At 33.7% G+C, this 22,977-nt stretch overlaps 2 protein-coding genes across 2 annotated transcripts; both read left to right on the forward strand.

Moving 5' to 3' along the window:
* Nucleotides 1–9,527: 9,527 nt before the first annotated feature.
* Nucleotides 9,528–17,679, forward strand: LOC136229452 (uncharacterized). The gene is made up of 12 exons (XM_066018249.1): nt 9,528–9,996; nt 10,205–10,306; nt 11,286–11,366; nt 12,359–12,468; nt 12,568–12,703; nt 12,896–12,994; nt 14,176–14,281; nt 14,373–14,791; nt 14,858–15,034; nt 15,140–15,337; nt 16,985–17,308; nt 17,498–17,679. The coding sequence occupies exons 1-12, from the start codon at nt 9,712–9,714 to the stop codon at nt 17,588–17,590; spliced, it is 2,130 nt and encodes a 709-aa protein (XP_065874321.1). The 5' UTR covers nt 9,528–9,711; the 3' UTR covers nt 17,591–17,679.
* An 82-nt stretch (nt 17,680–17,761) lies between these two features.
* On the forward strand, nt 17,762–20,983 carry LOC136229453 (uncharacterized). The gene is made up of 5 exons (XM_066018250.1): nt 17,762–18,247; nt 18,624–18,984; nt 19,249–19,463; nt 19,569–20,319; nt 20,398–20,983. The coding sequence occupies exons 1-3, from the start codon at nt 18,209–18,211 to the stop codon at nt 19,440–19,442; spliced, it is 594 nt and encodes a 197-aa protein (XP_065874322.1). The 5' UTR covers nt 17,762–18,208; the 3' UTR covers nt 19,443–19,463; nt 19,569–20,319; nt 20,398–20,983.
* Nucleotides 20,984–22,977: the final 1,994 nt, after the last annotated feature.

Genomic DNA, 22,977 nt, shown 5'->3' on the forward strand with positions numbered 1-22,977 from the left:
TAAATGTCACTTATTGAAATACTTTAAGGGGAAAATGTTATAAAATGATATGACAAAATTTTGCATACCACATAAACCTAAACTTTAGTAAATATATTATATACCCTTAATTTATAAGCCATAATCTTTAAAATATATTAAAAATAATGATTTTATTAGTTTGATCTAATTTAAAGTATTATTAGATATAATTGTCAATAAGTTTTAAAAAGTAATTTGTATATAAATTTCTTAATATTAATATATATATATATATATATATATATATATATATATATATTTTTTTTTTTTTTTTGAAGAAAGCCAAATATTTGAAAAAGTGAATTTCTATACAAATTCCTTAATAATATATATATTGAAGAAAGCCAAATATTTGAATATATTTTTTGGGGAAAAAAAAACTGCAGTCAATGGGGGTCGAACCTAGACCCCTTTGGATACTTGGTAGTTTTGGATTAAATTTTCTACAGCTTAAATATACGTAGATCTAAAAATTATTTTGGACCCTCTTATAGCCATGGGCCCTAGGCCAGTGCACTCCTGGCCTAGGCCCAGGACCGGCCCTGATCACTCTCAGTAGATATATATCATATCACTGGTATGATACATTAAATAAACTCTATTTCATTATATCAATCTCTATGTTAATTAAATTCTATAATCACGTAATGATACGAGACTAACCAATTAATTTAACAATGTATTACATTATTTAAAAAATAATAAAATAATAAAAACCTGCTTTTTTTCGAGCAGAGAAAAGAAAATAAAATAAAAAGGAAAAGGAAAAAAGAAAAAAGAACTAAGACACACGAACAATGCGCTCGAGCCCAGTCCCTCTAGAGTCGACTCTCAACACCTCTTGGATACCTGCAGGCGGTACACCACACTCGTGATATTCCTGGAACAGTTGTCCTGCGAGGTTTGTCATCCAATCGGCTGAGCGATTGCATTCTCTATAAATATGAGCCACTTCCACTTGCCACTCTCGTGCTATAAGTTCACAGCACCTCTGTAAAATCCCCGAGTTTCTATGGATGTGCCTTTTGCCCTTATTAACCAACTAAACAATAAGATTAGAATCAAGTTCCACTTTAATCCTTTTAAAGCCTTGTTTCCACGCGAGTTTTAGCCCCATGAATAAACCCCAAAGCTCCACAACCATGGACGTGTTAATCCTAATATTCACCGCAAACCCAATTTCCTTGCATATCTCAAATTCAACCCCCAGCCGAGGCAGGGCCAGGATTACCTTTACACGCTCCGTCACAGTTAAGCTTCATCCATCCTACCTCTAGCGGGCTCCATCGGATAAGCAAGGCATTGGTTGAATTAGCCACTGTTAGCTTGCTTAATGCAAATGCATTCTTTCATGTTTTTCCGCTATATGATATTCTTGATATTAACTTGTGTTTTATACTATTTCTCCAACTGCTCATGGTCAACGTACATAACTAATATATGATAAATTGCCTAGATTTTTCGGTGGCTAGATGTGACTCTCTAGTATCTAAGTTAGTATCTTCTTAAAGAACGATAAAGCAAATAGATTAGAACATATGTGTGTAACATATCTGAGTTTTTCTGAACTCTTGTTTATATTGTTCTCTCGTGGTTTTAATTAGCATAAGAATTATTTTTTCTTTAGAAACTAATATCTGTTATAAATGATTAAACCAAAAACAAACAAACACAGAAAAAAAAACACATGAACAGTAAACAAGAAATTAAAAGGAAAGAGTTTAGACAAATATGAGACATGTATTAGCAGTTTTCTTAAGACAGATATTGTCGCTATTGACAATCGTCTCCCAGGATACAACAGATTACGCAAGCGAACTCTTACCGAGTGTATATTAGTTATCATCGGAGTAGAACAAAACAACAACGTACAGAGAGCAGAAATATTTCAGAGAGTAATTTTTCAAAAAAAAAGTATGTAAATCTAACAGCTCCATCATGTCTATATATATATATAACTTGAATGGACATGTCTGTTCTCGAATGAACACGACTATTCATGAACGAACACGACTGTTCACGAACTGACACGACTAATCATGAACGAACATAATTGTTCATGAACAAAGATGACTATTGGAATTTATACTAATTTCATTTATATATAAATTTTCTAACAATATCTTAACAGAATAAAAATATTGCCTCGGGCCACGAGTTTCACATTCTATTTTCTTTATAAATTTAAAATTAACTAATCTTTTTATTGAACTAAGAAAAATCAAATAAAAATTATTATTTTTGGGAGAATTTGCAATAAACAAAACAATTAGCAACCATATTATTGTTAGAATAAAGTAAAAAAAAACAGTGGTTTGACCTTTTGCAAACATAGTCTTGTGGTTTAAAAACTTGCAAACATCAGTTTGTGGCTTGTACGGATGCAAACTCAGATATTCCGTAAAAAAATATTGTAATAGATATTTACAAAATGAAGCGATTTAGAGAAATTAAAAAGTCTGACTTTGCAAATGACATCATATATAGGGTCTAACTTTACAAATTAACTAAACCACAATCTTTATTTCTACTGCAAATTTGACTCATAAAATCCTTTGACTGCAAACATCACAAATTAGAAATCCATGTTTACAAGTTTTTAAATCGTGGGACTGTGTTTGCAATTAGGATAAACCACAATTTTTTTTTTACTTTACCCTTATTATTAAGAGAAAACTAGTCGAAAACCCGTGCGATAAACGGGGTATGAAACTTTTATATAATTTAGATAAATAAATAAATTGACATATTTACTTTTAAATAATTTTATATCATGCTATGAAAAAAATTTATATTATGTATATTTGAAATTAATATATATTTTTTAATGATAATTCAAATTAAATTAATTTTAAAAATAATTGACTACTTTTTTGTAGAATTTTAACTAAAGATGAATGATTTATTTATTTTTACAAAATTCAATGATTTTTATTTTTTAGGAATTTTAATACATTTTCATATTCCAAATATTCTGTGAAACAATAATAATAAAATAACAGATTAATTAAGAAATATATTAGAATATAATAAAAAATCAAAAATTGAATTAAACTATAATTAAAATTAAATATTATATTTATGATACAAAAGAATTACAATATAGGTTAAACAAAAATTGAATTAAACTACAATTAAAATTAAATATTAATTATATCTACGATACAAAAGAATTACAATCTATGTTAAAATGGAAGCAACATCAATTTATTATTCTATAAACTATTACAATCAATACATTTCTAATGTTGCATATGAAGAAACTTTATCAATTCAATATGTTACATATAAAAAAATAAAATTTGTAAGAATTAGTCACAAATTCATCTTGATGATAATTATTTTGGTTGATGGAATTTCATGATCACCAAGTATTCGAATTCAATTATTCATTCTGCTGCAATAACCCAATATATCTAATTGAATCAGTTTAAGATGATGATTTCTCCTATTTTCATCTCGTAATATCTCATCAAGACATTCGATCAATTTGTTCTTCATTCTTTCACTATATAGAATATCAGCCATACTCGCAGATATCACTTATTTGACTTCATTAATATTTTTTAATAATTATATATTCTTGAATTTTGTAAGTAAGAAAAACAAACAAAAGAATTGAAAAAAAAATAAAGGGACGAAAAAGATAATTAGGAGAGAACCATCTTCCTCTCGGGTTTTTTTTTTTAAAATAAGAGAGAATGTCGAGACATAAGCGTATAAAGAGGAGAGTGAAAATATTTTTTGCCCATTAATTAAACATTTTATTTTTTCTTAATGAAGTATTAAGTCCATAAATTAATTTTAGTTAAATAGAATTAAATCGCAATTGTAACCACTCAGCACAAAAAAACGTTTTATAATTAATATGTGAAATTAATTATATTAATTAGAATCATTATGCTCAACATTTGAGAATTTGAAGAGATTCAAATAATAATATTTTCTTAATTAATATTTTTCAATAATTTGTCCTATGATCATATTTCATTTTCATCTGTTAAAAACTCTTGAAATATTAACAATTTTGTACGAACCATAATATAATAGTTAAAAATTATATAAGCCAATGTTGCAAAAGCAATTATCTCAATATCCATAATTAATGTACATTTTTAGGATTTTGAGCATCAAAATTTATTTTTATTTACCTTGATTTTGAATTCCTATCTAGCATAATCCACATTCTTCAAGAATAAACATCTTATCAAGCGTATTAGATGCTTACAATCTCCTTGTCAAGAAAATTGGGAAAAAATAACTTCTTGATAATAATAATAATGGTAAATTCCAAAAAAAACTAATGTGGTTTGATGTTGTTCCAAAAAAACACATGTGGTTTGTTTTTACAAAAAAAAAGGATCGTGGTTTACCGTTACCCGAAAAACGGAAAAGGGCTTAACACCGTTAAAAATGCTGGCGTGGCAAGGGGTAGAGTTGGAAAAATATTTTTTTTTTAATTTTTCTTTTTTCTTTTTCTTTTTTCTTTTTCTTCTTCTTCTTCTTCTTCTTCTTCTTCTTCTTCCTCTCCTCCTCCTTTTCTTCTCCTCCTCCTCCTCCTCCTCCTCCTCCTCCTTCTTCTTCTTCTTCTTCTTCTTCTTCTTCTTCTTCTTCTTCTTCTTTTTTCTTCTTCTTCCTCTCTCTCTTCTCTTCTTCTTCTTTTTTTCATCTTTTTTTTTTTAATTTCCAGAATTCTGGAAAATTTCCAGAATTCTGGAATTTTCCAAAAATTCTGGACGTCTGAAATCCAGACGTTCTTAAGAACATCTGGGTTTCAGACGTTGAACGTCTGAAAACCAGACGTTAACGTCTGGGTTTCAAACATTGAACGTCTGAAATCCAGACGTTCAACGTCTGAATTTCAGATGTAACGTCTGGACTTCAGAAATTTAAAAAAAAAATAAAAGAAGAAGAGGGGAGGAGGAAGAAGAAGAGAAGAGAGAGAGAGAGGAAGAAGAAGAGAAGAGAGGGAGAGAGGGAGAAGAAGAAGAAGAAGAAGAAGAAGAAGAAGAGGAGGAGGAGGAGGAGGAGGAGGAGGAGGAGAGGAAGAAGGAGAAGAAGAAAAAGAAAAAATAAAAATAAAAAGAAATAAAAAAAATAATAATTTTCCAACTCTACCCCTTGTCACGTCAGCATTTTTAACGGTGTTAAGTCATTTTCCGTTTTTCGGGTAACGGTGAAACCACGGTCCTTTTTTTTTGTAAAAACAAACCGCATGGGTTTTTTTGGAACAACATCAAACCACAGGGGTTTTTTTTGAAATTTACCCTAATAATAATAATAATATAACATAATTTATATTGAAATAAACTTCATTGTAAGTATAATATTCCAATATCTCTTTAATATTTTATTTAATATGTCTCAAACTTCAATGAACAACTATCGTGTGAAACTTTATATCTATTTGTACCAAAATGCATAAAAATAAAAAATACAATCCATATCAATTAGGTAAACTCAAACTAAAAAAATGAGTGGATTTCAACATGTTGCGAATTAGAAAAATTAATCTAACTTCAATTAAAACTAAAAATTGAGTTCATAAAAAGCCGAAAATCTAAATTTTGGTTAGAGTTAACAATCAAAACGATAACACCTAGGAACATATATTAAAAAAGAATGCAAATATACAAAATCTTTATTTTAATCATTTTGAAAAATAAATAAATAAAAAAGAAAACATGGATAAGATAGCGAGAGATATGGAATCTGGATAACGACAAAAATGGAATTTCATCTCTGAAAGATGAAACTATAACAACAATTGTTTAACAAAAATAAAGCAACAGCACAATTGAGAAAGCCAAAAATTGAGTTCATATAAAGCCGAAAATCTAAATTTTAGTTAAGAGTTAGCAATCGAAACGATAACACCTAGCAACATATACTAAAAAAGAATACAAATTTACAAAATCTTTATTTTAGTAATTTTGAAAAAAAGACAAATAAAAAAGAAAACATGGCTAAGGTAGCGAGAGGTATGGAACCTGGGTAACGACAGAAATGGAATTTCATCTCTGAAAAATGAAACTATAACAACTATTGTTTAATAAAAAGAAAACAACAACACAATTGAGAACAAAAATAACTACAACATATGAAAAAAAATCGAATAATTACCTTGAGAAACATAAGAATTTCTTGTAATTTTTGACACTTTTGTGTTTTCCGGTTTTAGTTGTTCATACATCTTCTATTTCTATCGGATTTCTTCAATTGAAGCTATCAGTTTGGAAAAAAAAAACATGGATAAGATAGCGAGAGGTATAGAACCTGGGTAAGAACATAAATGAATCTGAAAGATGAAACTATAATAACTATTGTTTAATAAAAATAAAACAACAACATAATTGAGGACAAAATAACTACAACATCTGGAAAAAAAAATCGAATATTTACCTTTAGAAATATAATACTATCTATCATGACCAATGAATATAATGGTGGAATACTATCTATCATGCTTTATATAAAAGTTTATTTGTGACTTTTGGATTTCCTTTGCTTTGTGTTTTTTCATCTTCCCGTAACTCTTGCTTTCTTTTATTATTTTAATTAATAGGCTAGTAATTATTTAATATATTATAAATATAAATTTGTTATTTTTAATTAATTAAATATTTAATTTTAATTAATTAAATATTTTTAATCTGATTTTTTACTACGTTGACAACTCATCAAAAAGACTTCTAAAACACTTCTTCTCATTTCTCTCTGCTTCCGTAATTATATATAGTATAGATTTGTGAAATAAAATTTGTAGGACCCAATATCAAATTTGGAGAATTATTACTGATGAACACCAAGATTGGTGACGAACATTACTGATGGAATGAATGAAGAAGCAGAATTGATAAAATCCGAATTAGAAAGTGTAACCTACATCTTTCTCTCGCTAACAACTTATTCCCTTCCTATCTATACCTCAACTAGCTGTTATACTATGTATAAAGTGTGACCTTTTAGCCTATTTAAAAAAATTGTTTTGCTTAGTTATTCTCTATTACCCCCCGGAACCCAATCACTCTGGAGTATATGTCTAAAACTCAAAGCTTGGATAATATTGGCTTAACAACTTTAACCCAAAGTACTTTAGTAAAAATATCTGCTAGTTATTGTGTAGAAGAAACAAGCAATGGACGAATCAAACCAGTAATCAGCTTCTTATGCATAACATGACAGTCAAGCTCTATGTGTTTTTTTCTTTCATGGAATGTAGAGTTGCTGGTGAGATACAATTATTACAAGAAAATTGAAATATGTTGTCTGTGAGATATCTGCAATGTTGTTAAATATAAACCAACCATTGCACTTTTGCAGCAGCTGCAGCCATTGCCATGTACACAGTTTTTGTGGATAACTTGGAAATTATTGCCAGCTTTTTTCTTTTCCATGAAATCAAGGACTATCTCATGAACACACAAAAGCATGTGACCTTCTTGTATCCACACATATGGCTCAGTATACATTAGAAAAAGATCGAAGACTCATATAAGCATATGATGAATAGAATAAGCCTTTGCCTAGGTCCTTCTTGATATACTGCAGAACTCTGTGAGCAACTTAGAGATGCACTGATGTTGGTTTTTCCAGAAATTGACTTAATGTGTTAACTGCAAATCAACATCAATGCCATTGTTAGTCAAGTAAATTAATTCCCCAAATGAGCCTACTATAAATTGTAGGATAGTGTAAAGGTAACTTTTGATCTTGAGACAACCCTAACTTAGATCTTGAGACAGCCCAACTTAGATCCATAAAAGTACTTACAGGTTTGAACCAATGTAACTTGCATCTTTCTCTCTCTACCTATTTATACCCTTCCTATCTATACCTCAACTAGCCATTACACTATGTATAAAGTGCGGCCTTTTCCTACTTAAAGAAAAACACAGTATTTTCTTAGTTATTCGCTATTACCCAATTGTATTATTGTTGTTGACAGATGGTGATTGAAAAAAATTACAGTTTTCGCTATTATTGTTGATTTTCGATTCTATTGTAGTTGATTGTATTCTTATTTTCAATATATAATTATTATTATATTCAGATAATGGTTAATAGCTATTTATAAATATAATGTTTAATAATTGAAATTTCAATAATGTCATTGAAATATATTTTGTATTGGAGGCCCTTCCAAATCGAAGGCCTTAGGTGGGGAGCTGGCTCTGTATAATTAATCATACCCAAAATCATAACACGACTAAATTCATATAATAATCACATTAAATAGAAAATTAAGAAACTATATAGAAAGTTTTTACGGCATACCTTTTGTAAAATTTTCAAGTGGAAATTTGATTAATACATCACGGAAAAGAAGAAATCACATAGTAAATTATATAATTTCGTATTTTTTGTGACCACTTGTGGATAGAGAAATTTACCCACAATTTCACTTTTAAAAAACTATCCACAATTATGTCCAGTCATAATTTTGAATTATAAATTAATTAAATCATTATTTTTAATATATTTTAAGAATTAGAGTTTATAAATTATGGTACTAGGATATATTGTTTAGGGTTTATGATTTATGAATTGGAATTTAAAATTTTTAAATTAAGGTGTAAAATTATAATTTATTTGTTATATATAAAAAATAATAACATATTCAAAATTAAATTTGATAATCTGATTTAGTTGTAATTTTATAGTTAATTATGATATTCATGTAAAAAGCCAAATTTTATTTTATTTTATTTTTGAATAAACGAAAGTATTATTGGCTGATATCAGCAAAAAGAATAGAAGACAAAAAAGGAGGAGTTCCAAACCACTCCTTACGAACAGACGAAGAACTGACTGCTTTGGCTAAGCAATGAGCAGCACAGTTCGTTGAACGTTTAACAAACGAGATAGACACATTATCTAACTCATGAATAATCTTGATACAATCACCTACAATATCTGCTAAGTAAGAATCATTCAAACACTGATCCTTAATTGCTTTAACAACAGACAAGCAATCCGAACACATAACTGTATCCTTAAATGCACCCTCCTTAAGCCAAGATAACGCCTCCTTAATGACCAACGCCTCTGCCATAATCGGATCAAAATAACCACACACCGCACCATGACTAGTATAAATGCAAGAACCGGAATGATCACGAATCAGAAACCCAAAAAAGCAGTAGCCATTGTCATGAAATAAACCAGCATCAACATTACATACCAAAGCCAAAATTTAATTTGAATTCCTAAAAAATGAACTAGGCTTAAACACAACAAAATGCTATCAAGCCCAGTCCGGTGCAAACCCGAGTGTTTCTGGACTGGGCTTAGAAAGTATAGAAATAAGACTATCTGACCCAACCCGAAATAAGGCTCCGTGTTGGCTAAGATCGGACTCGGACATGCACACAGTCGCCCAGATGCTTACACGTCAACAGCAGCGGGGAAATCGAAATTTACCACCCGTGACTGTAGCAAAAACCTGGTTCAATAAGATGACGTAATTAAATTGAAACAGAAACTGAAAAGAAAAAGGAGTAATTTCTTTTTAATTCTATCTTCTGGTTTAACCTCACATCGCCGCCTTTTTTGCTCACAAGGATTTCTAGTCTCTCAACATTGAAGAAAATCTCTCCTTCCGCACGAGAAATCAAATTGATTCCAAAATCAAACAAACACTCGCAATTTTCTCTCTCAATCTTCAAAAAATTCCCGAGAAAATTTGAGATGGACTCTGCGCCCGTGAACTGGGAAGCTCTAGACTCTCTTGTCATTGATTTTGCTAAATCAGAGAATTTAGTCGAGGATACTTCCTCTTCGCCTTCGCCATTATCTTCTCCTCCGTCTCCTTCATCTTCTGTATCTTCTTCCTCTTACCATTCGAGATTGATCATTCGCCAGATCAGGCGGTGTTTGGAGGCTGGTGATGTTGACTCCGCCATCGACCTTCTCCGGCTTCATGCTCCTTTTATCCTCGATGACCATCGGATTCTGTTTCGCTTGCATAAGCAGGTTTGCTTTTTGCTCGCTTGTTTGTTTTTACTTGTGTTTTTGTTTTGTATGATGAACAAATGCGGGGAAGTTTGAAGTAATTTTGAGGTTTGATTATTTTTGTATTCTTTAGTTTATTAAGAAACAGGATAGCTTAGTAATTTTTTGTTTGATTTCATTCTGATTTAGATTTTTAGTTCTCATTTTCTCTCTTTTTTTTTGGCTGAAGAATTTTATTGAGCTACTGAGGAAAGGGACGGAAGAGGCTAGAGATTCTGCAATTAAATGCATAAGGACAGCTCTTGCTCCATGTGCTCTTGATGCGTATCCGGTAATTACTTTTTTCTTTTTTGAAGAAAGAATTAAAATTAGAGTGTGATAAATTCTCTAATTGGTAGCATTGTTAATGCTCGGCAGATGGAATTGAAGATTAACACTTGTGGACTTAGCTCCCATTCCTTTGGTTAGATGTTGTCTAGTACTGCAATTTAATGAAGTCTTGGAAGCTCTTACTGAATTTAAGTCTTATGATAAATATTGCACATTGGCTCTTTGACTCAGTTGGGATGGTGGAAATAGAGGAAGATACATTGAGATTTCGTGGTAGATAAATCATGTTGTTATCATTTTACTAGGGTATTCTTATCGTATAGAAGATTAGATGTAACTGTAAGCACTTGAATTTGTGCATCAAACTTGCTACTTGCTAATGGAGATCGAAAGACACAAGCACAGTCTCGAACCCTAATTGCCTCTCCTACAAATTCATGTTCAGGAATTAATGGCGTGTGCAGAGAGTCCAGCATTAACTAGATTAATGGATATTTAGAAACCAAATTTACCGTCAAGATTGTACACCTTGGTTTTTTTTATTGAAGCTAGTGTTTCACCATTTTATGAATAATCTTTTGGTTAGCTCATTGTCCTTGAAACTAATTGGATTGTCTGTACAGTTATGACTGAATTCATGATATCTGCTGATCTACATGATAATATCCAAATCACAATAAATAAATCTATTAATTCAGGAAACAATATCTCACAAAGACCAAATTGCTTTTCTATTTAAATCCGATATGATTGCTTTTCTATTTTTAATATGTGCATATCCCAGAATGCCAGTTTGGCATTTACATTTAATAAACCAATTTGGTGTTTTACCTTTTATATCACAAATTTACTTCTTTTTTTATCTTTGGATTTCGGAACAAATTTCTAGGTGGAAGAAATATCCAGAAATCTCTTTCTTAAATACCATGGTTATTTTCTATTCAATCTGGGGTCTCACTGATCTTTATGTTGTGTTTAAGGAAGCATATGAGGAATTCAAGCATGTTCTTCTTGCCTTTATTTATGACAAAGACGACCAGAGTTCTCCAGTGGCTAATGAGGTGGGCATTATTATAATTCTTTTTGTGCAGAGTACTGGGTAATTGACATTTTCTTGTTCGGAACATTTTCATTAGTGTTGTCCATTAAAATAAGAACATGGTGAATGGTGGTACTGGTATATATGTGTTTATGATGAATGATCTGTGGTTGCAAGGGAGAACTTTTTTTTTTTTTTTTTTTGGTGGGGGGTGGCGGGATGCATGTTAAAAGTTTTTTTTTTCAGAACCTTCTCTAATTTGACATTTTCTTGTTGGGAACATTTTCATTAGTGTTGTCCATTAAAATAAGAACGTGGTGAATGGTGGTACTGGTATATACTCCCTCCATTTCAAAATAATTGTCACTTTTGATCAAATTTTTCCATTTCATATTATTTGTCAGGTTTAGTTTCCAATGCAACTTTTTCCTATTTTACCCCTATTAATGAGCTTAATATTAATTACACTTTTTGCTATTTTAAGTTTTCAATGTATGGAGAGAGGTTCAATTTAATGAGAGACACAAAAAATGATAATTATTAATGAAGAGAGATAGAGGGTATTCTAGTCCATGTTGCATAAATTTAATGCAAATCAATCATTTCCTTAATATGTGTGCTTTGGTCAAATGTGACAATTATTTTGAAATGGAGGGAGTATATGTTTATGATGAATGATCTGTGGTTGCAAGGGAGAACTCGTTTTTTTTTTTTTTTTTTTTTTTTTTTTTTGGGTAGGGGATGGCGGGATGCATGTTAAAAGTTTCTTTTTCAGAACCTTTTCTACTTCCTCTATTTGAAGAACCAAATGGAAAGGGCATGATATTTAAGGCTGGAACCATTGTAAACTTGGAATTTAATTTGAATACTAGTGCATCATAGATGAGATGAAGTGATATTATTTTTCATGTATGATATTTTCTAAAATCACATTGATATTAGTTGCAAACTTTGCGTGAAGAGTAGTATCTGTCTTGGATGGATGTATAATCTTGCATATCATATATGCTTCAGTGGTCTGAGAGGAGGAGATTTGACATTGCCGGAATGATGTCTTCTGTCCTAAGAGCTCATTTACATGCATATGATCCAGTCTTTTCAATGGCATTGAGATACTTGATAAGGTTAGGATTGAACTTTAGCCCTATAATGTTTCATGTGTGGTTGTTGATGCATGGCTTGTGCCAATATTATCCTCTTCAACATTTCCTTCTATTGTGCAGCATACATAAAGGTTTTTGCTTTCGTCAAGGAATTTCATCACCCATTTCAGATCTGACTGAAAGATTGCTCCTTGAAGAACGTGATCCTCCTGCTGTGCCACAAGAGAGTTTGTATGAGGCACCCCCATTTGATGAGGTGAGGTTTCTAAAAGTTAGGGCTTGGAGATGATATTCAATTCCTATTAGTATGGAAATTGACTGGCTGAAATATGAATTTGTTATACTCCCTTCATGTCATTTTCATATGTTTACACCCTCACTAATATAAAAATTGTTTTATGAACTTTAACTTTCTCTAAAATATTATTGATTTTGTGATTTTTCTTAGGTGGATATACAAGCACTTGCGCATGCTGTGGAGCTTACAAGACAAGGGGCAGTTGACAGCTTGAGATTTGCTAAGGGAGATCTGTTTCAGGCATTCCAGGTTTTCTTTTGTTTTGCATATACATGAATATTCAAATTGGTTCCATCTGTCCAAGTCCTTTTTTTCCCCATGCAGTTTTCTCCTCACTGCATTAAATTTACAACAATCACTACATAGAAGCTATTATTAAGTTGGCAGGAAATATATTTACTACATTATAAAGACTTGACATTTAATTTTTCAGACCTACTTGGACTTAATCATATTTTATCAAGTTGATGATTAATATTCAGAGTTCATTGCAGCACTGCTGCATTTTCTAACATTTTTCAACTAGCTACATTGAGCTTAATCTTGAAAGTTCTGAAAAGTTATTTTCTGATTTAACTTTCGCTACTTTTGGCTAGTTTAGAGACAGGTGAAAAGATTTAAATATAGTGAGAGACAGAGCTTTTTTTTTCAGATTAAAGGGCACAGTACTTTATGAAATAACTTCTCTGCATTTAAAAGAGCAGTTGATTAGTAAGACATCTTCGATTTTGTGTGCTTGCACAGTGATAGTTATGTGCAAAGTTATGTGGGTCTGAGAAGGTTCTTAGCTGCTTAATTGTCTACGTAGTTATTAAAGGCACATGGTGCACTTAGGCGCTAGGGGTCCTAGAGCCTTGCCGCATGGCCCATGGCGATGGCGCGCGCCATAGTGACACAAGGCGCACTTACAAAAATAAAATTTTTAAAACTATAAAACTAACATAAAAATGCAAACTGCTAAACCATGACAATATTTGATAAATAAATTTTAAAATTCAAAATAAACCCCGTATTATAAAGCTAAAGTTGAATACTAAATTCTAAGTTCTACTCATCAAAACTCTTGTGTTTCTGTTGTACTATACTTTTTTCTCTTTTAATAAGACTATCTATTCCTCTTCTAATTAATTCAAACGTGTATAATCTCTTTTTTAATATATATATATATATTTTTTTTTTTTGCTTATTTGGGACCCTCAGATCAGATCACAATTAATTCAAAACGTGTATAATATATTCCAACTTTAAAAAACCCCTAAAAACTGCACCTCTGTCACCAAGGCTCGCCACTACTGCACCCACCATTCTGGATGTCAAGGCGCTAAGGACAGCGCCTGGTGTGCCATGCGCCAAAGGCGTGCCTTTAATAACTATGATTGTATATGTCAGGATTGACTGTATGCTTGAACTGATATTTGTGTCTGTTGCAGAATGAGTTGTGTCGGATGAAATTGGATGTCTCCATGCTTGATGAGCTTGTTCGCGAGTACTGTGTTTATAGGGGTATTGTGGATTCTGGCGTTGCACCCCATTCTGGTGATTCCCAAAGTCTTTGCTCTATATTATGTTCTGTTTCCATTTTAGTGTCTTTTTGTCTGTTTTAATTTACAAGCTACACGTCCTTCAGGATCGGCCATGCAGACCTCAGATCCACTAAAAGGCAATCTACAAGAGCTCAACCATTGTTCCTCAAGGAACTGTTCTCTTCAAGTCGACTCTACTGGTAAACATTCAGATGGAGAGACTTTCATGAGCATTGCTCGTGCGGACAGTTCTCCCGAAAATATTGTGGATGTTAATAGCCCACAAGGAACAGATGCTGAGTTGAGATGTTTTTGTGATTCAACTACCAATAACGAAGAGTGCAGCACCAGCGGATCACATCAAACTGGAGTTTTTAAAGTTCTGCAGAGACATAGAAACTATGCAATTGGAGAAAGGAGCAAACGTAAACGATGGAGGGGTAGGCAAGATGACCAAGATTACATATCTGAAGTTTCTTTTAATACTGCTGCTACCTTGACAAACATGTCAAGTGAAGAACAGGTATCTTCTTGGTAATTGTTATGCTTTTTTGCTTACGTTCATGTTGTAATGGAATATTTACTGCAGGGTTCTGAAAAAAGGGCTGTGTTAAAACTAGACAATAGGGAGGATAAATATGAGATTGCACTAGGAATGAAGGAACTTGCAACTAGAGGAATGGCTGTAGAGGTTGTGGAAGAAGTTAATGCTTTAGATGCAAATTTTTTTGTGCAAAATCCAGTGTTACTCTTTCAATTAAAGCAGGTAAAAATGATCTTATTCGTCATTTCCTGTGGTATATCAAGGACCACCGTTGATATTTTGTATTTACTACAGGGTGCTTCATCTAATCGTTTTTACACTTTGCAGGTTGAGTTTCTTAAGCTTGTCAGTTCTGGCGATAATTCAAGTGCTTTAAGGGTTGCATGCTTGCATTTAGGGCCCTTGGCTGCGAATGATCCTTCTTTGCTGAAGCCCTTGAAGGAAACTCTGTTGGCATTGTTACGTCCTACTGAAGATGCTCTTGGAAAAGGCTTGCCTTTACAGGCCCTTGCAACTTCACTCCAGGTATTTTAATTTAAGACTTGGTGGAATCAGTACTGGAGTCATTACCAATATTGTTGACTTTTTATTTATTTATTTTTTAATAATTTCAACATCCAAACTAATATCATCCTCATGTACCTGTTTTATCTATCTCGAGTTTTAAGGGTGCCAAATTAATATCAGTCATCCTTTCAGATGCCACACTTCTTGTCTTTAGATCCATGTGTGTCCAGTCATCCATCTCGACATCTTCATCTCTGCTGTTTTTGTTTTATAAATATTTTATCTTCCTTAAAGCACTGCCTTTCCAATAGTTCTATTAATATTTTCTTTCAGTTTTACAGGCATGTTTTTATTTAAGCAAAACTCTTGTTGCATCTCTTTTTTTCACCACCATGCTTTAGTTCAATGGCCGACATATATCCTGCTACTATCCTAGGTAGTGGAATTGGTTACATGAAGGTACTGGTATCCACCCAGCCAGTATATACTAAGGCATCTACATTAGTCTTGCTATTTTCATACTTGCAATGTATTTTTGTCCAATCCAAGTTCTATTCAACTTGAACCACAATATTTTCTAAGGCATCCACGTTAGTCTTAATATTTTCAAACTTACAATATATTTATTCAATCTTATGTCTACTTAACTTGAACCTTTCTCTTATGACATTTCACAATTCTAAATATATATTTTTTTGCCTCTTTTCTTCTTTTGTAGTTTTCACATGCACTTTTATCTTGGCATTTAGGTAACCTTTTAACCCCCTCCGGTTTTTCTTTAAAAATTTCCCTCGGACCTTCCATTTAGATATTGATTTTGGTGGAGGCTTTATCATATAATGTTCTTCAAAATCTTCATTCAATATACTAACAAAGTGTTTGAAATGGATACACAGCTGAGATCTGTCAATGCACAAACTGAACTGTGATTACTATTGCTAATTTTGAGACTTAAAAGTGGTTTCACTGGCATATTTGATCAGCAGTGTCATAGATGCAAAGCATCATGTGTACTTGTGTAGACTGCGTAATTTTAGATTTTTGGCCGTATAAAATGCAAAACCATGGTTACGGATTGGACTCTTGATGATTACTCTTACAGAGTTTTTGTCTGTTTTCCTGTATCCTAATAGTATTATGTCCTATTACTTTTGCGTCTCTGTTAGATTTCAAACGTTTAAGAAATTTATCGTTGAGCAAGGGTTGAGCAAGGATAAAATAATCACATGATAGCAACCCCAATATCCCATTCCTCGGAAGGAGATGCATAACAAAGTTTGCAGATGGATTTCTCTGGTCTCTCAGAGCTAATTTAGAAACTTTCATACTGTCATCTGAAATTATAGAAGGCACATTGGTTAGTGATTACAACTAACAATTTGCAAATATTGAATTTAGCATTATAAAGGATCAATTGATAAATTATTCTCTAGAAAATTTATCAAAGGAAAAACTCACATGTTCTTTAATTTGGGACTTGTTTTCTGTTCAATGTAGTTATTATTTGTGTTCTGTTATGTGCTGAAAGCATCTTGTCATAAAAGCCGACTGGTTTCGTTGAAATTAACCGTCTTTTTATATGCTGAGTGATTGTTCCTATCACAAATCTGCCATATCTAAGGATTGTGTATGCAAGATGAATGTAATAAACTTAATCTTGGATAGGTTGCAATTGGTAGAAGGCTTGGTATTGAAGAACCGTTGCTTATGAAGATGATGAGAGCAATGCTTCACACACATAGCGAGTGGTTTAAAATTCAAATGTGTAAAGATCGGTTTGAGAATCTTTTGAGGATTGATTCCTTGAAAGAAGTAAACGCCCCCATGCTTACGGCTTGTTCCATATCAAAATCAAATGCTGATAGCTGTACCCAGGGATCCTCTCAAGTTACGGTATCTTCAAGTATGAGATTGTCAGAAGATGGTAGCAGTCCAACCCAAGCATCATCTAGAGATGTGTATGATGAAAATGCAATTATCAAAGTAATGGTATGTATTCATCTCTTGTTGTGCTTTCTCTTTACTCAAGTGAGTTCGATAAAAATGGCATCTTTATGCTCTATCTTATACTTATGTAGTTCAAAGAAGGTGGATACATATATTAGATTTTGATTATGGTTTGTTGTTGTTGTTGTTATTGATTGCCAGAATGAGCTTTTTTATTTTGTACTGGTGCAGGAGTTTCTGGCGTTGCCAAGGGCTGATGCCATACACCTGCTGGCACAGTACAATGGAAATGCAGAGACAGTGATCCAGCAAATATTTGCATAGTTTGGAACCAATAACTGTATCAAATATCAACAACTGATTCATTAATTCTTTTGAAACTAATAATTATTTATTTTATTCAATTTGTACCATAGTAGTTAGTGGGTACTTTCTGCCCTCTGTGCATTTTCTTTATTTAATTAAGCAGCCATTAATAATAGGGCAAATTGCTGGATTGGACTGACATGGCTTACTGGTATATTGATTATAACTAAAGAGGATATCAAAGAGAAACTACAAGGAAAATAAGAAAAGATCCCTATGGCCCAAAATGATAATGATCAGATTCACCACCTTTCCAAACATGCAACCTTTTATATAACTGGCTTCTTACGGCAGTAACAAACTCTGCTCGCTCACTCCCTTCCCTAGTAGTGTATAGCCTCAATACATTAGAACCATCATTCACATGGGCCAAAACTGGCCTATTATTATCCTTGAATTCTTGAAGTGTTTTGTCCTCAATATAAATTGTGAATTAGTATTCCTAGCCACTAATTTATACCTCTAGCTTCGGAAAAAGACCGAACTACCCTTTGCACCAAAATTAAAAAAACCCAAAACCTCTCAAGAACCCTATACAATAATCGATCAAATCCGGATTAATTTTTGAACCGAATCATGGATGGTGACAAAAGCCGTAAAGGGAAAGCGAAAATGGTAAGATTTACGGTCTTATTTCGTTGAATTTCGCTTTGATTTGAATCTGTTTGGCAGATTTTGAAAATCGCCGGAATCGCAGTCGGGCGTATGAACATCACGCCCGACCTGTGGTTCCGGCGTAAGAGCATCACGCCCGACTAGTGGTGCGGGCGTGATAGCCACATGCCCGCACCATTGGTCGGGCGTGATGCTCTTACGCCCGCACCACTGGTCGGACGTGATGTTCATACGCCCGACCAGTGGTGCGGGCGTGATTTGCATACGACCAAGGTTTTTTTTTTAAAATTTTACATTATTTACATTTAAATTAATTTAGTGTAATTTATAATTTATATGTTACCATTTTTTATTAACTAGATGTAATTTTTTGTAGACGGAGCGGCCTACTAGGGGTGGAAAACCCATCCCGTCATCTGCTCGTCGTCTAGATATGGACGACGAGGATGATACACCACGCCATACGAGATTGCGCGGTATTGATATATCCGATCGTAGGCGGAAAGGGGCTGCGACGGACCAGTTGAGGAGGGGGCCGATTGTGGATCAGCCCGATATTCATGGATCGGAGGGGGCGACGGATTTTGGTGACAGAGAGCCTGATAGCGATTCTGTGGAGGACTACCTGGATGTGGTAGCCCAGGTACTGCGACAGTCTGCAGCTGCACGTGATCGTAAAGTTGAGGATAGCGATGAGCAGCCGACCCCGGGCAGACAACCGACCCAGCGCATAGGAGGTCGTTTTGCGACTACATGTATTTTTTAGTATAATTTTATAATTTTAGTATAACTTTATAACTTTAGTATACTTTAGTATAATTTTAGTATAATTTTATAATTTTAATATAGTTTAGTATAATTTTAGTATTTTAGTATAATTTTATAATTTTAGTATAATTTTAGTATAATTTTAGCATAATTTTATAACTTTAGTATAATTTAGTATAATTTTATAATTTTAGTATAATTTTATAATTTTAGTATAATTTTATAACTTTCAGGGACCAGCAAACGTCCCAAAGCTAGTGAGGACGAGAGCTGGCTAGTTAGTGGACCGGTGGATGGTGGCCCCGTTGATGGTTCCGTGATTCCTAGTTTTCTAGGACATGTTGCCTCACGGATGCTGGGAGGAGAGCTTGGGTCGTTTTTGACATGCTACAACAGATCAACAGCATGCCAAGATTTGTGTCAGTAGTTTTCTGGTGCGTCATCCGAGGTAAGAATAATATAGTTTGTCAACATTTATTGTAATTTGTATTTTTAACTATAAACATAAAAAACATTCAGTAATTGTATAAATTGTATATGTGTCATTTTACAGCTGAAGGAGATGATCGAGAAGACTGGATTGTCTCACCTTCCACATATCATGTTTAGGAACCTCGACACTCCGCTGTTGACTGCGTTCGTGGAGCGGTGGCAGCCCGATACGAACTCCTTCCACATGTCGTTCGGGGAGATGACTATCCAACTGCATGATGTATGGCAGATTCTTCGGATCCCGATCGACGATCAGATGGTGTCCGAGTCTCACACTACTGACGGGCTTCATGCCATGTGCATGATGATATTTGGGGTGGATCGGGAGCAGCTTCTGTTGCCGGGCCGACATTTATGGAGTGGTGGAGGTGTATTTGTTGAGGCTGTACACAGGCTTGTCATCCAGGGTAGGGATGACGCTACTCGGGCCACAACGTGGATGTGGCTTATGCTTGGATCCACTTTGTTTGTTGACAAGAGTGGAGATAGGATTACGCCGGCCCATCTTGCTGAGGTTTACGGAGGTGTCAGAGGGGCAGCTGGATTTTCATAGGGGTCTGCTACACTTGCCACGTTGTACCGGCAGCTGGGGATAGCGAGCAGATGAGACTGTTCCGGTATATGCGGATGTTTGACCCTACTGCAGGCGTGGATATACGAGTATTTTCCGGTGTTCCGGTCGCATAGACTAGTTCACGTGATCCCAGCTGACCATGCCCGTACACTGAGATGGGAGGTCGGGGGTACCAGGCAAGACGACCGCCCGACTAGATACCATACGCGGGCAGCTGGACCGTATGACGGCAGCAGAGGTATTTTATAAAATTTTAGAATTAATTTAAGTATTATTTATAGTATATTATTATTTATTATTGAGTATTTTTTTTCAGGTGACGTGGTTGCCTTATGGTCCTGTCCCCGATGATAATCGGCTTCGAGTGTCCTACGCCGGTTGGATACGGTGTAGAGACATCGTCGACCCGTATATGCCCGATCGAGCGCTGCGACAGGTCGGATATACCCAGCTTATCCCAGCTGAGCGTATTAGACCTGATAAAGCAGTACGACCATGGAGATTTTTATCGTACAAGCTCACGCATTCCTCTGTCATAGTTGAGGATACCTGGCGGAGATTTCCATCGGCTCGGGGCATTGATCGGAGGAGATGCCGACCAGTTGGATACGATCTCACTGCCTGTGATCCTGCTTATATGGACTGGTATATGCGATATTCGCATCCTCATCTCCTTCATGCACCACAGGCTGGACCGGTCCAGCATGCTCGCGCCAACAGCGAATTTGTAAGTTTATTATTATTTAATATTAGTTTATATGTGTTTATTTTTTAATATTTTTTTTTTGCAGTGGGTTAGCTGGTTGTGGCGTGTCACCCAACTAGCGGCTACCCACCGATCTGACGAGGATGCTCCACGCATTAAGAGGGAGATGGATGAGTTTATGGAGGCGTGGCGTCGGGCGAACTAAATTATTTTTGTAGAACTTCATACATTTTAACACTTTTGATATTATATGTACTCTTTTATGTTTATTAATTTTTATGTTTATTAATTTTTATTTTAATGTTTATGTTTTTAAATTTTATTTGTTAAAGGGTAATCCGAGTTAAAATGTCGTAATTTTATTTCTAAACGGATAATTCGAGTTAACCACAATTATCAACAATTTTTTTTTGTGATTTATTCATGCGGGCGTGAGGTAATCACGCCTCACCACAGGGTGAGGCGTGATTACCTCACGCCCGCGTGCCGGGAGAGGTTTTTTTCTCCATTTTCCCACCTCAAAGTCTCAAATGGTACTTTCATCCTTTTATGAGACTAGAGGTGGGAAATTGGGGCTGGGTTCAACACCCTATAAATTTCAGGAAATTGACTTTGGATAGAAATAACATCTTCCCGTGTAGCCTCTTCCACAAGACATCCTTCCGCTGTAATTGGGTACCCTATATAAACCAAAATAGTCCTACAAAAAATGACTGAGAAAGAGGGGATCACAGTCACATACTATAGATTTGGTAGCCCATTAAGCCATACAACTTTCCGAACAAAAACTTCAGCAATGTTTGGGGTGGTGTAAGGATGTTTCAACAATACAAACTGGTTTGTCAGCCTATCAACGACAACCAAAAGAGTATCATACCTTTTTTTATTATTATTTCGGTGAACCCAATATAAAATTTAGGGTGAGCATCATTTCAGTTCGGTTACTAATCGAACCAAACTGTCGGTTAACCAAATTGAAACATACCTCATTTTAGAAACCGGAACTAATTGGTAACCAAACACTACAATCGAATTTTTTTGAGTTCGGTTACCAATCGAATAATCAAGATATATAAATTTATGATTTAAATGTCTAAACTACAAAATTTTATGCTAGAAAATAGATTTATGGGTAAATTTCAAATAAAACCCCTGTGGTTTCACTAATTTTCAGATAAAGGACTGTGATTTACTTTTTGTCAAAACGAGGATTGAGGTTTCGCACTTGGATTAATGCTATTAAAACCATCTTTAACGACCTGAAAATGAAAATTTTCAAGAATTAAAGTTGTTCAATTTCATATTTTTTATGGAACTACATTTTCGATTTTCGAAAATCATCTTTTTTAGAACTTTCTCTCTCTAAACATTAACTTTCTCTCTCTTTACCAAACATCATCTAAACAATCTCGAAATAAAAAAGTTGAAGAATTAAAGTTGTTTAGAATATTAGCAGTTCTTAAAATATGTCATTTTTGAAGTCGTCAATGGTGATTTTAATAGTATCAATCGAAAAGGTTCTTATTTTGCTAAAATTGAAAACCTCAATCCTCGTTTTGACAAAAAATAAACCACAGTCCTTTATCTGAAAATTAGTGAAACCACAGAGGTTTTATTTGAAGTTTACCCTATATTTATTTATAAACAAATCATTGTATTTCTTTTAAAGATAAAAATGTTTCCTACTGATTAGAGATTTATAATTAGTTTGAATAGACCTAAAATTAAAAGTCAACTGTTAAATACCGCAACCAAATTCCTTATTACCGCCTTTTTTGGACTTTTGTGCCCTTCTCATAATTTTAATCAAAAACTGAAAATTCTCTCTCCAAAATCATAAACCCGAACAACAATAATTGAAATTATGAAAATAATTGATGTGTGACAATCCGAACCCTGAAAATAGATGATTACGAGTCGGAAACATTAAGATTTACATCTTTTTATCAAAGAACTCATGAAAATAATACATATTTTTTATGACGATTTTACATTTTTCGTCACAAAAAATAGGAGAATTTTTCATTTTTTGTCATAAAAAATTGAATAATTTAGTATTTTTCGTCACTAAAAATTTTACGATTTTGCATATTTCAAAATTTGGTCTAAACGGATGCGGCATACCGTTCAACCCATGGTGGGAACGGATGCGGCATACCGTTCGACCTATGGCGGGAACGGATGCGGCGT

This window comes from Euphorbia lathyris, chromosome 5, assembly GCF_963576675.1.
Source record: "Euphorbia lathyris chromosome 5, ddEupLath1.1, whole genome shotgun sequence".
Classification (NCBI taxonomy): Eukaryota; Viridiplantae; Streptophyta; class Magnoliopsida; order Malpighiales; family Euphorbiaceae; genus Euphorbia; species Euphorbia lathyris.